Here is an 18,752-nt window from a genome sequence, read left to right on the forward strand (position 1 = left end):
CCCCCCCCCCCCCCCACCCCCTCGTTGCTTCTCCTTCCTCAGCACTTTTTCCCGGTTCTCTTGATTCCCCTGTTGGTGACTTAAGTTTTTTGTCTTTCTTTCATGCCACATCCGTCCCTATGGGGCAGTGGGATGCGTACATTTAGGCTCTCAGTGGATCAAATTCACACAAATGTGCATCCTGGGACCCATTTATTAAACCATGCCATTGTAGAACCTGAAAAGTATGTCTCTATGACAATGTTTATCGTTACCACAACAGCTTGTCATGGCTGTGCACCCACCTCTTATTCTTTCTTTCAACACTGTAACATGGCTGTCGGGTAGTTTGTACTTGACATGATGTACAGAAGTACAAGTGTACAGTAATTAACCTATATGAATAAAGATAAATGTCCACCCTAATACATACAGACAACTAAATAGCACGTCATAAGCCTGCAAAAACTATTCTAACTCTTTCCACACAACCAACTGCACATGGACATCACTAACTCTGGGCGTAGGACTACGCTACGCTAGCGTAGTTTGCACAACTACGCGCTACGCGAATTGCACGTAGCACAGTGCAAAAATGCATAGCGTAGCGGGCATTTTTTGAAGTCCAATAGTCAGGTAATAGTATGAAAATATAGTTTTTTATTTCAAATTTTAAGATTCAGCAAAACGAAACAATCAGCCAACGCGTTTCATTCCCACACTGGGAACTTCATCAGGGCAACGAGAATAAACACTGGATTGTACTGGCTCGGATGGCCAGTGAAAGAGTTCTAGTATGACATAAACTGTAGGTACTCCCCCCCTTGTGATTCCTGATTCAATAGGTGTTAAACACGAAGATACAGATCGGACGGTTCCTCGTTACGATCTTCATATGCAGGACTTACCATACCTGCAGTCTCTTCGGTCTGTTCCTTCATATTACACTGGACCATAACACACACTGTTTCTCGGGTCGCTCGAGTAATGTTTTCTTAACAGGTTCTATAACCACGCTTTTGAATTTGAAATCATATTAGGGCGTTCTCACAGGATTTTTCGTGTATGGGTTCTTCACATCTGCCTTTTACTACCTAATCTACATTTTTTTCATCTATATATGCACACCTATTGAATCTGGAATCACAAGGGGGAGTACCTACAGTTTATGTCATACCAGAACTCATTCACTGGCCATCCGAGACAGTACAATCCAGCATTTATTCTTGTTGCCCTGATGAAGTTCCCAGTGTGGGAATGAAACGCGTTGGCTGATTGTTTCGTTTTGCTGAATCTTAAATTTTGAAATAAAGAACTATATTTTCATACTATTACCTGACTATTGGACTTCATGACCTGGCGCACCACCCATTTCATAAACTAAAATATTGTGTTTTTATATATGAGAGTAAATCTCAACTACCTTTCAGCTGCTGTGTTTCTTATGACGGCGCGATATACACGTATAAGATTTATAAATCCTGTGCTTAGATGCACAACAACCGTGCAGTGCGGAATGAGGTGCAAAGGTAATGGCCTTTGAGTGTCTGATGGTAACATGAGGTACTTACTGTAGTTTCTGCAGTCCACAGCCTGGGGAGTTCATCCCTTCACACAGCTGCTTCACTCCAGAGTCCCCCACTTTGTTTCCAACAAGAGACAGCTCGGAAAGGGTCTGGTGTGTCCTGAGAACCGAAGACAGGTGTGCACAGGCGGAGCTTGAGAGGGAGCAGCTGTTCAACCTACAGAAAGAAACAGAGAGGAAGACAAGTGGAAGATACACAAAGGAGCTGTGACCGCCCACACAGTGCGACTCACAAGACTGGTGGAATCAGAGAGGAAGACAAGTGGAAGATACACAAAGGAGCTGTGACCGCCCACACAGAGCGACACACAAGACAAGCAGAAACAGAGAGGAAGACAAGTGGAAGATACACAAAGCAGCTGTGACCGCCCACACGGTGCGACACACAAGACAGATGTGCACAGGCAGAGCTTGTGAGGGAGCAGCTGTTCAACCTACAGAAAGAAACAGAGAGGAAGACAAGTAGAAGATACACAAAGGAGCTGTGACCGCCCACATGGAGCGACTCACAAGACAAGCAGAAACAGAGAGGAAGACAAGTGGAAGATACACAAAGGAGCTGTGACCGCCCACACGGAGCGACTTACAAGACAGGCGGAAACAGAGAGGAAGACAAGTGGAAGATACACAAAGGAGCTGTGACCGCCCACATGGTGCGATTCACAAGACAGGCAGAAACAGAGACGAAGACAAGTGGAAGATACACAAAGGAACTGTGACCGCCCACGCGGTGCGACTCATAAGACAGGTGGAAACAGAGACGAAGACAAGTGGAAGATACACAAAGGAACTGTGACCATCCACGCGGTGCGACTCACAAGACAGGTGGAAACAGAGACGAAGACAAGTGGAAGATACACAAAGAATCTGTGACCGCCCATGCGGTGCGACTCACAAGACAGGCGGAAACAGAGAGGAAGACAAGTGGAAGATACACAAAGGAGCTGTGACCGCCCACACAGAGCGACTCACAAGACAGGCGTAAACAGAGAGGAAGACAAGTGGAAGATCACACAAAGGAGCTGTGACCACCCACACGGGTGCGACTCTCAAGAGAGGTGGAAACAGAGAGGAAGACAAGTGGAAGATACACAAAGGAGCTGTGACCACCCACACAGGTGCGACTCACAAGACAGGCGGAAACAGAGAGGAAGACAAGTGGAAGATCACACAAAGGAGCTGTGACCGCCCACACGGAGCGACTCACAAGACAGGCGGAAACAGAGAGAAAGACAAGTGGAAGATTACATAAAGGAGCTGTGACCGCCCACACGGTGCGACTCACAAGACAGATGTGCATAGGCAGAGCTTGTGAGGGAGCAGCTGTTCAACCTACAGAAAGAAACAGAGAGGAAGGCAAGTGGGAGATTACACACAGGAGCTGTGACCGCCCACACGGAGCGACTCACAAGACAGGCGGAAACAGAGAGGAAGACAAGTGGAAGACACACAAAGGAACTGTGACCTCCCACGCGATGCGACTCACAAGACAGGCGGAAACAGAGACGAAGACAAGTGGAAGATACACAAAGGAACTGTGACCGCCCACGCGGTGCGACTCACAAGACAGGCGGAAACAGAGACGAAGACAAGTGAAAGATACACAAAGGAGCTGTGACCGCCCACGCGGTACGACTCACAAGACAGGCGGAAACAGAGAGGAAGACAAGTGGAAGATCACACAAAAGAGCTGTGACTGCCCACACGGTGCGACTCACAAGAGAGGCGGAAACAGAGACGAAGACAAGTGGAAGATGCACAAAGGAACTGTGAGCGCCCACACAGGTGCGACTCACAAGACAGGCAGAAACAGAGAGGAAGACAAGTGGAAGATCACACAAAGGAGCTGTGACCGCCCACACGGAGCGACTCACAAGACAGGCGGAAACAGAGAGAAAGACAAGTGGAAGATTACATAAAGGAGCTGTGACCGCCCACACGGTGCGACTCACAAGACAGATGTGCACAGGCAGAGCTTGTGAGGGAGCAGCTGTTCAACCTACAGAAAGAAACAGAGAGGAAGGCAAGTGGGAGATTACACACAGGAGCTGTGACCGCCCACACGGAGCGACTCACAAGACAGGCGGAAACAGAGAGGAAGACAAGTGGAAGACACACAAAGGAACTGTGACCTCCCACGCGATGCGACTCACAAGACAGGCGGAAACAGAGACGAAGACAAGTGGAAGATACACAAAGGAACTGTGACCGCCCACGCGGTGCGACTCACAAGACAGGCGGAAACAGAGACGAAGACAAGTGAAAGATACACAAAGGAGCTGTGACCGCCCACGCGGTACGACTCACAAGACAGGCGGAAACAGAGAGGAAGACAAGTGGAAGATCACACAAAAGAGCTGTGACTGCCCACACGGTGCGACTCACAAGAGAGGCGGAAACAGAGAGGAAGACAAGTGGAAGATACACAAAGGAGCTGAGACCGCCTACACAGGTGTGACTCACAAGACAGGCAGAAACAGAGAGGAAGACAAGTGGAAGATCACACAAAGGAGCGGTGACCGCCCACATGGGTGTGACTCACAAGACAGGCTGAAACAGAGAGGAAGACAAGTGGAAGATCACACAAAGGAGCTGTGACCGCCCACACGGAGCGACTCACAAGACAGGCGGAAACAGAGAGGAAGACAAGTGGAAGATCACACAAAGGAGCTGTGACCGCCCACACGGAGCGACTCACAAGACAGGCGGAAACAGAGAGGAAAACAAGTGTAAGATACACAAAGGAGCTGTGACCGCCCAAGCGGTGCGACTCACAAGACAGGTGGAAACAGAGAGGAAGACAAGTGGAAGATCACACAAAGGAGCTGTGACCGCCCACACGGAGCGACTCACAAGACACGGAAACAGAGAGGAAGACAAGTGGAAGATACACAAAGGAGCCGTGACCACCCACACGGTGCGACTCACAAGACAGATGTGCACAGGCAGAGCTTGTGAGGGAGCAGCTGTTCAACCTACAGAAAGAAACAGAGAGGAAGGCAAGTGGGAGATTACACAAAGGAACTGTGACCGCCCACACGGAGCGACTCACAAGACAAGCAGAAACAGAGACGAAGACAAGCGGAAGATACACTAAGGAGCTGTGACCGCCCACGCGGTACGACTCACAAGACAGGCGGAAACAGAGAGGAAGACAAGTGGAAGATACACAAAGGAGCTGTGACCGCCCACACGGAGCGACTCACAAGACAGGCGGAAACAGAGATGAAGACAAGTGGAAGATACACAAAGGAGCTGTGACCGCCCACACGGAGCGACTCACAAGACAGGCGGAAACAGAGACGAAGACAAGTGGAAGATACACAAAGGAGCTGTGACCGCCCACACGGAGCGACTCACAAGACAGGCGGAAACAGAGACGAAGACAAGTGGAAGATACACAAAGGAGCTGTGACGGCCCACGCGGTGTGACTCACAAGACAGGCGGAAACAGAGAGGAAGACAAGTGGAAGATCACACAAAGGAGCTGTGACCACCCACACGGAGCGACTCACAAGACAGGCGGAAACAGAGACGAAGACAAGTGGAAGATGCACAAAGGAACTGTGAGCGCCCACACAGGTGCGACTCACAAGACAGGCAGAAACAGAGAGGAAGACAAGTGGAAGATCACACAAAGGAGCTGTGACCGCCCACACGGAGCGACTCACAAGACAGGCGGAAACAGAGAGGAAGACAAGTGGAAGATTACATAAAGGAGCTGTGACCGCCCACACGGTGCGACTCACAAGACAGATGTGCACAGGCAGAGCTTGTGAGGGAGCAGCTGTTCAACCTACAGAAAGAAACAGAGAGGAAGGCAAGTGGGAGATTACACAAAGGAACTGTGACCGCCCACACGGAGCGACACACAAGACAGGCGGAAACAGAGACGAAGACAAGTGGAAGATCACACAAAGGAGCTGTGACCGCCCACACGGAGCGACTCACAAGACAGGCGGAAACAGAGAGGAAGACAATTGGAAGATTACATAAAGGAGCTGTGACCGCCCACACGGTGCGACTCACAAGACAGATGTGCACAGGCAGAGCTTGTGAGGGAGCAGCTGTTCAACCTACAGAAAGAAACAGAGAGGAAGACAAGTGGGAGATTACACACAGGAGCTGTGAACGCCCACACGGAGCGACTCACAAGACAAGCAGAAACAGAGACGAAGACAAGTGGAAGATACACAAAGGAGCTGTGACCGCCCACGCGGTACGACTCACAAGACAGGCGGAAACAGAGAGGAAGACAAGTGGAAGATACACAAAAGAGCTGTGACTGCCCACACGGAGCGACTCACAAGAGAGGCGGAAACAGAGAGGAAGACAAGTGGAAGATACACAAAGGAGCTGAGACCGCCTACACAGGTGTGACTCACAAGACAGGCGGAAACAGAGAGGAAGACAAGTGGAAGATCACACAAAGGAGCTGTGACCACCCACATGGAGCGACTCACGAGACAGGCGGAAACAGAGAGGAAGACAAGTGGAAGATGCACAAAGGAGCTGTGACCGCCCACGCGGTACGACTCACAAGACAGGCGGAAACAGAGAGGAAGACAAGTGGAAGATACACAAAAGAGCTGTGACTGCCCACACGGAGCGACTCACAAGAGAGGCGGAAACAGAGAGGAAGACAAGTGGAAGATACACAAAGGAGCTGAGACCGCCTACACAGGTGTGACTCACAAGACAGGCGGAAACAGAGAGGAAGACAAGTGGAAGATCACACAAAGGAGCTGTGACCACCCACATGGAGCGACTCGCGAGACAGGCGGAAACAGAGAGGAAGACAAGTGGAAGATACACGAAGGAGCTGTGACGGCCCACGCGGTGTGACTCACAAGACAGGCGGAAACAGAGAGGAAGACAAGTGGAAGATCACACAAAGGAGCTGTGACCACCCACATGGAGCGACTCACGAGACAGGCGGAAACAGAGAGGAAGACAAGTGGAAGATACACAAAAGAGCTGTGACTGCCCACACGGAGCGACTCACAAGAGAGGCGGAAACAGAGAGGAAGACAAGTGGAAGATACACAAAGGAGCTGAGACCGCCTACACAGGTGTGACTCACAAGACAGGCGGAAACAGAGAGGAAGACAAGTGGAAGATCACACAAAGGAGCTGTGACCACCCACATGGAGCGACTCACGAGACAGGCGGAAACAGAGAGGAAGACAAGTGGAAGATGCACAAAGGAGCTGTGACCGCCCACGCGGTACGACTCACAAGACAGGCGGAAACAGAGAGGAAGACAAGTGGAAGATACACAAAAGAGCTGTGACTGCCCACACGGAGCGACTCACAAGAGAGGCGGAAACAGAGAGGAAGACAAGTGGAAGATACACAAAGGAGCTGAGACCGCCTACACAGGTGTGACTCACAAGACAGGTGGAAACAGAGAGGAAGACAAGTGGAAGATCACACAAAGGAGCTGTGACCACCCACATGGAGCGACTCACGAGACAGGCGGAAACAGAGAGGACACCACTGGCCCCAGGACAGCATCTACAGGCGGAGGAGGTCATTCAGCTTTAGTGGGATTTCACTGCTCCTTCCTCACAGGTGATGCTTCACTGCACAGCAGCTGTGATAGTATTACTACAAGCAGCATGAGGGACAGCTACAGTAGTAGTGTCAGTTATAACTGGAACCATTGAGTTGGGTAACAACAAACATCTGTTAATCAGCGCCAAGATGACCCTTTGGGGGGTGAGCATGCACTTTACGAATGCACATGATAGGTTTATGTTATGTTAAGTGGCTGTGGTCATAGTAATAACAGTAGTGTTATTGGTGGTAGGTCCAGAGATCCTTACACCTCCATTCTGAGCCCCACAGCAACCCTATGCAGCTGTGCCTGCTGCACCCTTAGCTCGCCCAGTGTGAGGCACCCATCAGACCCAGAGCTGCCCTCAGGATGCAATGTTCACCACTAACACCTCACCACAGGTATCCCAGGTCACACAGCTTCCATCAGTGGGGCATTAGTGCAGTGAGGTAGATCCCTCCCACCTCGGCTTTGCACCAATAAAGGTACCGAAGGTTCTGTGCACCGTCCATGCTCGAGACAGATGCGAGCACTGTGGGGAGAGAGTAAAGTGACTGGATCGGGGACTCCGCTGCTCTCCCAGGCCCAGGATGCTCCACGCTGGACACACACAGCAGACACTCCCAGGTCACAGCACGTCACATGGGGAGGGTGGACAGCGTGGAGGGGTCACAGGGCGTCACTAGATGCTGGAAAAAGGAGACACCAGTGAGGAACCCTGCTTCGAGTAAAAGGTGTTGTTTGAAATGATTCCTTTGGAATATGTTTTGGTCAATTCAATTTGACCCCCTCGTGGCTGCTGCGGTGACCCCGGAATGTCCTTTTCAGACTCAAAGGAAGGCATTTGTCAAATTGTGCCAGGACCCTGGAAGGAGACCGCTCTTTGCGGAATGATTACTGCTGAGCATGGAGATCCCTCCAGGCACTGCGGTCTGTAGCGGGTGGGTGTGCAGTGCTCTTCGCCACACTCCAGGAGGCCATCCATGGAGCCTCCCCGCAGAGAGGCGGGCTCCCTTCCACGCTGCACCCGAGGTCTAGGTTCCTCCCAAGGATGCCATGCGCACACTCCGTTCACCCCAAGTTCTTGGGTATGGACCGTTGCTGCTCTATGTAGGGGCTCAAAACGAGTCCTATTGATTTAGAGAGAACAATGTTTACCTCCCATGAAAGAGAACGGGGGGACTTTCCTAAGGCAGTCATAGAAATCCGCGATAAAACGGGACAGTGAAAGAAATGTCTGTGAGGAACCCTGCCCTTAAGGGGTGTCCTGGCCACATGACTGCGTGCTACCACCTTCCGAATCTAAGCACGTCCTACCGACCCATAATCTGTGCACGAGCCGGTGAGACCCCACAACCAGCACGAGTGTGTGCTCCAGGGCTCAGGAAACTCAGACCCAAACAGGCAACCACTGTGACCAGTGTTGGAAACTCAAGACCCCGACACTGATCTGAGCTCACTGAGTCAAGACACCTCGTGGGTCTGGCTTCACAGATATAGCTGTCTCTCTTGGACTTAATGTTAACAATAGATGGTGAGCTTGGCTCAGCTCCCTTCAGCCTCTGCCCAGACACTGTCAATCACGGCTTGGACCAGCCCTCGAGGGAGCATTCCCCTCCCACAATCCTAGTATTGGTTGTGAGGTCAGTATTCCACCTCCTGTGGAGGGCTTGCATTGCCGTGGTGTGGGTCCATTGTTTCAAGAACAGCTTAGCTCGCAGGGACTATCTGGGGCTGAAGCTCTTGTAACAAAAAATAACACACACATGATAAGCAAACACACACTTGGGTTTGAAGTAAGTCAGTGCATAAATACACTATGTTCATTTTCAGGTGTTATTTTTCAATAACATATTTATGTGCAAAAAGCTGAATAAAAACACAAAACAAATGATTTTATGAATAAATACGACTTGAAAGTTATTAAACTTTTCTAGACAGTTTGCAAATAATTGTTTGGTGTTTAGGTGGTTTGTGCTGCTTTTAGAGATTCAATTCACCTTCCTGTGTGATTTGATTTCTTGGCCCCTGGCATGCATCTCCTACGGATGAGCCCCAGGCCTGGTGGGGCAGGAGGGCATGTTACAGGACGCACTGGGGCAGGAGGGCATGTTACAGGGACACACTGGGGCAGGAGGGCATGTTACAGGGACGCACTGGGGCAGGAGGGCATGTTACAGGGACGCAGTGGGGCAGGAGGGCATGTCACAGGGACGCACTGGGGCAGGAGCGCATGTCCCAGGGACACACTGGGGCAGGAGGGCATGTCACAGGGACACACTGGGGCAGAAGGGCATGTTACAGGGACGCAGTGGGGCAGGAGGGCATGTTACAGGGACGCACTGGGGCAGGAGGGCATGTTACAGGGACGCACTGGGGCAGGAGGGCATGTTACAGGGACGGACTGGGGCAGGAGGGCATGTTACAGGGACGCACTGGGGCAGGAGGGCATGTTACAGGGACGCAGTGGGGCAGGAGGGCATGTTACAGGGACACACTGGGGCAAGAGGGCATGTTACAGGGACACACTGGGGCAGGAGGGCAGGTTACAGGGATGCAGTGGTGCAGGAGGGCATGTTACAGGGACACACTGGGGCAGGAGGGCATGTCACAGGGACGCACTGGGGCAGTAGGGCATGTCACAGGGACGCACTGGGGCAGGAGGGCATGTTACAGGGACGCACTGGGGCAGGAGGGCATGTTACAGGGACACACTGGGGCAGGAGGGCATGTTACAGGGACACACTGGGGCAGGAGCGCATGTCCCAGGGACACACTGGGGCAGGAGGGCATGTCACAGGGACACACTGGGGCAGGAGGGCATGTTACAGGGACGCAGTGGGGCAGGAGGGCATGTTACAGGGACACACTGGGGCAGGAGGGCATGTTACAGGGACGCACTGGGGCAGGAGGGCATGTTACAGGGACGCACTGGGGCAGGAGGGCATGTTACAGGGACGCACTGGGGCAGGAGGGCATGTTACAGGGACGCAGTGGGGCAGGAGGGCATGTTACAGGGACACACTGGGGCAAGAGGGCATGTTACAGGGACACACTGGGGCAGGAGGGCATGTTACAGGGATGCAGTGGGGCAGGAGGGCATGTTACAGGGACACACTGGGGCAGGAGGGCATGTCACAGGGACGCACTGGGGCAGGAGGGCCTGTTACAGGGACGCAGTGGGGCAGGAGGCCATGTCCCAGGGACACACTGGGGCAGAAGGGCATGTTAGAGGGACGCACTGGGGCAGGAGGGCCTGTTACAGGGACGCACTGGGGCAGGAGGGCCTGTTACAGGGACGCAGTGGGGCAGGAGGGCATGTCACAGGGACCCATTGGGGCAGGAGGGCATGTCCCAGGGACGCACTGGGGCAGGAGGGCCTGTTACAGGGACGCAGTGGGGCAGGAGGGCATGTCCCAGGGACACACTGGGGCAGGAGGGCATGTTAGAGGGACGCACTGGGGCAGGAGGGCCTGTTACAGGGACGCACTGGGGCAGGAGGGCATGTCACAGGGACGCACTGGGGCAGGAGGGCATGTCACAGGGACGCAGTGGGGCAGGAGGGCATGTTACAGGGACACACTGGGGCAGGAGGGCATGTCCCAGGGACGCACTGGGGCAGGAGGGCATGTCACAGGGACGCACTGGGGCAGGAGGGCCTGTTACAGGGACGCAGTGGGGCAGGAGGCCATGTCCCAGGGACACACTGGGGCAGGAGGGCATGTTAGAGGGACGCCCTGGGGCAGGAGGGCCTGTTACAGGGACGCACTGGGGCAGGAGGGCCTGTTACAGGGACGCAGTGGGGCAGGAGGGCATGTCACAGGGACACACTGGGGCAGGAGGGCATGTCCCAGGGACGCACTGGGGAAGGAGGGCCTGTTACAGGGACGCAGTGGGGCAGGAGGGCATGTCCCAGGGACACACTGGGGCAGGAGGGCATGTTAGAGGGACGCACTGGGGCAGGAGGGCCTGTTACAGGGACGCACTGGGGCAGGAGGGCATGTCACAGGGACGCACTGGGGCAGGAGGGCCTGTTACAGGGACGCAGTGGGGCAGGAGGCCATGTCCCAGGGACACACTGGGGCAGGAGGGCATGTTAGAGGGACGCACTGGGGCAGGAGGGCCTGTTACAGGGACGCACTGGGGCAGGAGGGCCTGTTACAGGGACGCAGTGGGGCAGGAGGGCATGTCACAGGGACACACTGGGGCAGGAGGGCATGTTACAGGGACGCACTGGGGCAGGAGGGCATGTTACAGGGACGCACTGGGGCAGGAGGGCAAGTTAGAGGGACACACTGGGGCAGGAGGGCATGTTACAGGGACGCACTGGGGCAGGAGGGCATGTTACAGGGACGCACTGGGGCAGGAGGGCATGTTACAGGGACGCACTGGGGCAGGAGGGCATGTTACAGGGACGCAGTGGGGCAGGAGGGCCTGTTACAGGGACGCAGTGGGGCAGGAGGGCATGTCCCAGGGACGCACTGGGGCAGGAGGGCATGTTACAGGGACGCACTGGGGCAGGAGGGCATGTTACAGGGACGCAGTGGGGCAGAAGGGCATGTTACAGGGACGCAGTGGGGCAGGAGGGCATGTTACAGGGACACACTGGGGCAGGAGGGCATGTTACAGGGACACACTGGGGCAGGAGGGCATGTCACAGGGACCCACTGGGGCAGGAGGGCATGTTACAGGGACGCACTGGGGCAGTGGGGCATGTCACAGGGGCGCACTAGGGCAGGGTGGCATGTTACATGGACGCACTGGGGCAGGAGGGCATGTTACAGGGACGCACTGGGGCAGGAGGGCATGTTAGAGGGACACACTGGGGCAGGAGCGCATGTTAAAGGGATGCACTGGGGCAGGAGCGCATGTCACAGGGACGCACTGGGGCAGGAGGGCATGTTAGAGGGACGCACTGGGGCAGGAGGGCATGATACAGGGACGCACTGGGGCAGGAGAGCATGTTACAGGGAAGCAGTGGGGCAGGAGGGCATGTCACAGGGACGCACTGGGGCAGTAGCGCATGTCACAGGGACACTCTGGGGCAGGAGGGCATGTCACAGGGACACACTGGGGAAGGAGGGCATGTTACAGGGACGCACTGGGGCAGGAGGGCATGTTAGAGGGACACTCTGGGGCAGGAGCGCATGTTAAAGGGATGCACTGGGGCAGGAGCGCATGTCACAGGGACGCACTGGGGCAGGAGGGCATGTTACAGGGACGCAGTGGGGCAGGAGGGCATGTTACAGGGACACACTGGGGCAGGAGGGCATGTTACAGGGACACACTGGGGCAGGAGGGCATGTCACAGGGACGCACTGGGGCAGGAGGGCCTGTTACAGGGACGCAGTGGGGCAGGAGGGCATGTCCCAGGGACACACTGGGGCAGGAGGGCATGTTAGAGGGACGCACTGGGGCAGGAGGGCCTGTTACAGGGACGCACTGGGGCAGGAGGGCATGTCACAGGGACGCACTGGGGCAGGAGGGCCTGTTACAGGGACGCAGTGGGGCAGGAGGCCATGTCCCAGGGACACACTGGGGCAGGAGGGCATGTTAGAGGGACGCACTGGGGCAGGAGGGAATGTTACAGGGACGCACTGGGGCAGGAGGGCCTGTTACAGGGACGCAGTGGGGCAGGAGGGCATGTCACAGGGACCCACTGGGGCAGGAGGGCATGTCCCAGGGACGCACTGGGGCAGGAGGGCCTGTTACAGGGACGCAGTGGGGCAGGAGGGCATGTCCCAGGGACACACTGGGGCAGGAGGGCATGTTAGAGGGACGCACTGGGGCATGGGCCTGTTACAGGGACGCACTGGGGCAGGAGGGCATGTCACAGGGACGCACTGGGGCAGGAGGGCCTGTTACAGGGACGCAGTGGGGCAGGAGGCCATGTCCCAGGGACACACTGGGGCAGGAGGGCATGTTAGAGGGACGCACTGGGGCAGGAGGGCCTGTTACAGGGACGCACTGGGGCAGGAGGGCCTGTTACTGGGACGCAGTGGGGCAGGAGGGCATGTCACAGGGACCCACTGGGGCAGGAGGGCATGTTACAGGGACGCACTGGGGCAGTGGGGCATGGCACAGGGGCGCACTAGGGCAGGATGGCATGTTACAGGGACGCACTGGGGCAGGAGGGCATGTTACAGGGACGCACTGGGGCAGGAGGGCATGTTAGAGGGACACACTGGGGCAGGAGGGCATGTTACAGGGACGCACTGGGGCAGGAGGGCATGTTACAGGGACGCACTGGGGCAGGAGGGTATGTTACAGGGACGCACTGGGGCAGGAGGGCATGTCACAGGGACGCACTGGGGCAGGAGAGCATGTTACAGGGACGCAGTGGGGCAGGAGGGCCTGTTACAGGGACGCAGTGGGGCAGGAGGGCATGTCCCAGGGACACACTGGGGCAGGAGGGCATGTTACAGGGACGCACTGGGGCAGGAGGGCATGTTACAGGGACGCAGTGGGGCAGGAGGGCATGTTACAGGGACATACTGGGGCAGGAGGGCATGTTACAGGGACACACTGGGGCAGGAGGGCATGTCACAGGGACCCACTGGGGCAGGAGGGCATGTTACAGGGACGCACTGGGGCAGTGGGGCATGTCACAGGGGCGCACTAGGGCAGGATGGCATGTTACAGGGACGCACTGGGGCAGGAGGGCATGTTACAGGGACGCACTGGGGTAGGAGGGCATGTTACAGGGACGCACTGGGGTAGGAGGGCATGTTAGAGGGACACACTGGGGCAGGAGCGCATGTTAAAGGGATGCACTGGGGCAGGAGCGCATGTCACAGGGACGCACTGGGGCAGGATGGCATGTTAGAGGGACGCACTGGGGCAGGAGGGCATGTTACAGTGACGCACTGGGGCAGGAGGGCATGTTACAGGGAAGCAGTGGGGCAGGAGGGCATGTCACAGGGACGCACTGGGGCAGTAGCGCATGTCACAGGGACACTCTGGGGCAGGAGGGCATGTCACAGGGACACACTGGGGAAGGAGGGCATGTCACAGGGACGCACTGGGGCAGGAGGGCATGTTAGAGGGACACACTGGGGCAGGAGCGCATGTTAAAGGGATGCACTGGGGCAGGAGCGCATGTCACAGGGACGCACTGGGGCAGGATGGCATGTTACAGGGACGCACTGGGGCAGGAGGGCATGTTACAGGGACGCACTGGGGCAGGATGGCATGTTACAGGGATGCACTGGGGCAGGAGGGCATGTTACAGGGACGCACTGGGGCAGGAGGGCATGTCACAGGGACGCACTGGGGCAGGAGGGCATGTTACAGGGACGCAGTGTGGCAGGAGGGCATGTTACAGGGACGCACTGGGGCAGGAGGGCTTGTCACAGGGACGCACTGGGGCAGGAGGGCATGTTACAGGGACGCAGTGGGGCAGGAGGTCATGTTACAGGGACGCAGTGGGGTAAAAGGGTATGTTACAGGAACACACTGGGGAAGGAGGGCATGTCACAGGGACGCACTGGGGCAGGAGGGCATGTTACAGGGACGCAGTGGGGCAGGAGGGCATGTTACAGGGACGCACTGGGGCAGGAAGGCATTTTACAGTGACCCACTGGGGCAGGATGGCATGTTATAGGGATGCACTGGGGTAGGAGGGCATGTTACAGGAACACACTGGGGCAGGAGGGCATGTTACAGGGACACACAGGGGCAGGAGGGCATGTTACAGGGACGCACTGGGGCAGGAGCGCATGTCACAGGGACGCATTGGGGCAGGAGGGCATGTTATAGGGACGCACTGGGGCATGAGGCCATGTTACAAGGTCGCACTGGGGTAAAAGGGCATGTTACAGGAACACACTGGGGAAGGAGGGCATGTCACAGGGACGCACTGGGGGCAGGAGGGCATGTTACAGGGAAGCAGTGGGGCAGGAGGGCATGTTACAGGGACGCACTGGAGCAGGAAGGCATGTTACGTGACCCACTGGGGCAGGATGGCATGTTACAGGGACACACTGGTGCAGGAGGGCATGTTACAGGGATGCACTGGGGAAGGAGGGCATGTCACAGGGACGCACTGGGGGCAGGAGGGCATGTTACAGGGACACACTGGGGTAGGAGGGCATGTCACAGGGACGCACTGGGGGCAGGAGGGCATGTTACAGGGAAGCAGTGGGGCAGGTTACAGGGACGCACTGGGGCAGAAGGGCATGTTGCAGGGACACACTGGGGCAGGAGGGCATGTCACAGGGACGCACTGGGGCAGGAGAGCATGTTACAGGGACACACTGGGGCAGGAGGGCATGTCACAGGGACGCACGGGCAGTAGCGCATGTCACAGGGACGCACTGGGGAAGGAGGGCATGTTACAGGGACGCACTGGGGCAGGAGGGCATGTTAGAGGGACGCACTGGGGCAGGAGCGCATGTTAAAGGGATGCACTGGGGCAGGAGTGCATGTCACAGGGATGCACTGAGACAGGTTGGCATGTTACAGGGACACACTGGGGCAGAAGGGCATGTTACAGGGACGCAGTGGGGCAGGAGCACATGTCACAGGGACGCAGTGGGGCAGGAGGGCATGTTACAGGGACGCACTGGGGCAGGAGGCCATGTTACAGGGACGCAGTGGGGCAGGAGGGCATGTTATAGGGACGCACTGGGGCAGGAGGGCATGTTACAAGGTCGCACTGGGGTAAAAGGGCATGTTACAGGAACACACTGGGGAAGGAGGGCATGTCACAGGGATGCACTGGGGGCAGGAGGGCATGTTACAGGGAAGCAGTGGGGCAGGAGGGCATGTTACAGGGACTCACTGGGGCAGGAAGGCATGTTACAGTGAGCCACTGGGGCAGGATGGCATGTTACAGGGACGCACTGGTGCAGGAGGGCATGTTACAGGAACGCACTGGGACAGGAGGGCATGTTACAGGAACGCTCAGGGGCAGGAGGGCATGTTACAGGGACGCACTGGGGCAGGAGGGCATGTGACAGGGACGCACTGGGGCAGGAGGGCATGTAACAGGGACACACTGGGGCAGGAGGGAATGTTAACAGGGACGCACTAGGGCAGGAGCGCATGTCATAGGGACGCACTGTGGCAGGAGGGCATGTTACAGGGACTCACTGGTGCAGGAGGGCATGTTACAGGGACTCACTGGGGCAGGAGGGCATGTTACAGGGACACACTGGGGCAGGAGGGCAGGTTCCAGGGACGCACTGGGGCAGGAGCACATGTTACAGGGACACTCTGGGGCAGGAGGGCATGTTACAGGGACGCACTGGGGGAGGAGGGCATGTTACAGGGACCCACTGGGGCAGGAGGGCATGTTACAGGGACACACTGGGGCAGGAGGGCATGTTACAGAGACGCACTTGGGCAGGAGGGCATGTTACAGGGATGCACTGGGGCAGGATGGCATGTTATAGGGACGCACTGGGGCAGGTGGGCATGTTACAAGGTCGCACTGGGGTAAAAGGGCATGTTACAGGAACACACTGGGGTAGGAGGGCATGTCACAGGGATGCACTGGGGGCAGGAGGGCATGTTACAGGGAAGCAGTGGGGCAGGACGGCATGTTACAGGAACGCACTGGGGCAGGAGGGCATGTTACAGGAATGCCCAGGGGCAGGAGGGCATGTTACAGGGACGCACTGGGGCAGGAGGGCATGTTACAGGGACACACTGGGGCAGGAGGGCATGTTACAGGGACACACTGGGGCAGGAGGGCATGTCACAGGGACCCACTGGGGCAGGAGGGCATGTTACAGGGACGCACTGGGGCAGTGGGGCATGTCACAGGGGCGCACTAGGGCAGGATGGCATGTTACAGGGACGCACTGGGGCAGGAGGGCATGTTACAGGGACGCACTGGGGCAGGAGGGCATGTTAGAGGGACACACTGGGGCAGGAGCGCATGTTAAAGGGATGCACTGGGGCAGGAGCGCATGTCACAGGGACGCACTGGGGCAGGATGGCATGTTAGAGGGACGCACTGGGGCAGGAGGGCATGTTACAGGGACGCATTGGGGCAGGAGGGCATGTTACAGGGAAGCAGTGGGGCAGGAGGGCATGTCATAGGGACGCACTGGGGCAGTAGCGCATGTCACAGGGACACTCTGGGGCAGGAGGGCATGTCACAGGGACACACTGGGGAAGGAGGGCATGTTACAGGGACGCACTGGGGCAGGAGGGCATGTTAGAGGGACACACTGGGGCAGGAGCGCATGTTAAAGGGATGCACTGGGGCAGGAGCGCATGTCACAGGGACGCACTGGGGCAGGATGGCATGTTACAGGGACGCACTGGGGCAGGAGGGCATGTTACAGGGACGCACTGGGGCAGGATGGCATGTTACAGGGACGCACTGGGGCAGGAGGGCATGTTACAGGGACGCACTGGGGCAGGAGGGCATGTCACAGGGACGCACTGGGGCAGGAGGGCATGTTACAGGGACGCAGTGTGGCAGGAGGGCATGTTACAGGGACGCACTGGGGCAGGAGGGCATGTCACAGGGACGCACTGGGGCAGGAGGGCATGTTACAGGGACGCAGTGGGGCAGGAGGGCATGTTACAGGGACGCAGTGGGGTAAAAGGGTATGTTACAGGAACACACTGGGGAAGGAGGGCATGTCACAGGGACGCACTGGGGCAGGAGGGCATGTTACAGGGACGCAGTGGGGCAGGAGGGCATGTTACAGGGACGCACTGGGGCAGGAAGGCATTTTACAGTGACCCACTGGGGCAGGATGGCATGTTATAGGGATGCACTGGGGTAGGAGGGCATGTTACAGGAACACACTGGGGCAGGAGGGCATGTTACAGGGACACACAGGGGCAGGAGGGCATGTTACATGGACGCACTGGGGCAGGAGCGCATGTCACAGGGACGCATTGGGGCAGGAGGGCATGTTATAGGGACGCACTGGGGCATGAGGCCTGTTGGACAGGCCACACGAAGGGCTTGCTCCCTCCCCGCACGACAGGGCCCGAGCTCCGGCCCACCAGGCATAACCCACGAAAAGCACCTGTGCCCCGTCTCCCGACGGATCTTCTGCCCTCGGACCTCTACTCATCACGGGGCCCAGCCCCACCGGCTCCCCCGGCCGGTTCAAGCCGCCATCTTGGGCCCTGCACCACGAGGCCGCGTGGCCTCGGCCCGACCCTAACCCCGGGCCTGGCCGGCCCCGACATCCCGGCACCACCCTCCACCCAGGAGGTGAGCGGACCACTTGGCAGGGCAATGGGAGAACGAAGTGTCAAGAGCTCTTCCCCCGCCAGGTGCCGATCGCCTCCAGCTCCCCCAGGCGCTGGCTCCACCCCCTGCTGGGTGTCTGGACACCTTCATCCCGGGCCCTCCGACCTCCAAGTGCGAGGGTCCGGACATCAAAGGGCGCCTGCCCTATAACTGGGGCAGCTCCGGAGCAGGAAGGCAGTTGTATCCTGGAGTCGAGAGACACCGAGAGAACTCAGCCTTGACGGACTACTGGCGCTGCCGTAGCCCGCTCTTGTGAACCATCGTCCTGCCTGCTGGCGCTGCCGCGGCCTTCTGCAACATCCATCCTAGTCGGGACCTGCTGGCGCTGCCGCGGCCCGTTGTAACGACCATCTTCGTCGGGACCTGCTGGCGCTGCCGCGGCCCGTTGTATCGACCATCCTCAC

General features: G+C 57.2%; 1 protein-coding gene across 2 annotated transcripts in view; it reads right to left on the reverse strand.

The window, feature by feature from the left end:
- Positions 1 to 18,752, reverse strand: part of LOC146822508 (uncharacterized) — a 698,810-nt gene that overhangs the window by 473,201 nt on the left and 206,857 nt on the right. For both annotated transcript variants that reach the window (XM_085613620.1, XM_085613621.1), the window contains exon 9: positions 1,551 to 1,721. In XM_085613620.1, the coding sequence (XP_085469746.1) occupies positions 1,551 to 1,721 (171 nt within the window). The remainder of the gene's footprint in view (positions 1 to 1,550; positions 1,722 to 18,752) is intronic.

The sequence above is a fragment of the Triturus cristatus genome, chromosome 6 (assembly GCF_964204655.1).
Source record: "Triturus cristatus chromosome 6, aTriCri1.1, whole genome shotgun sequence".
Taxonomy (NCBI): domain Eukaryota; kingdom Metazoa; phylum Chordata; class Amphibia; order Caudata; family Salamandridae; genus Triturus; species Triturus cristatus.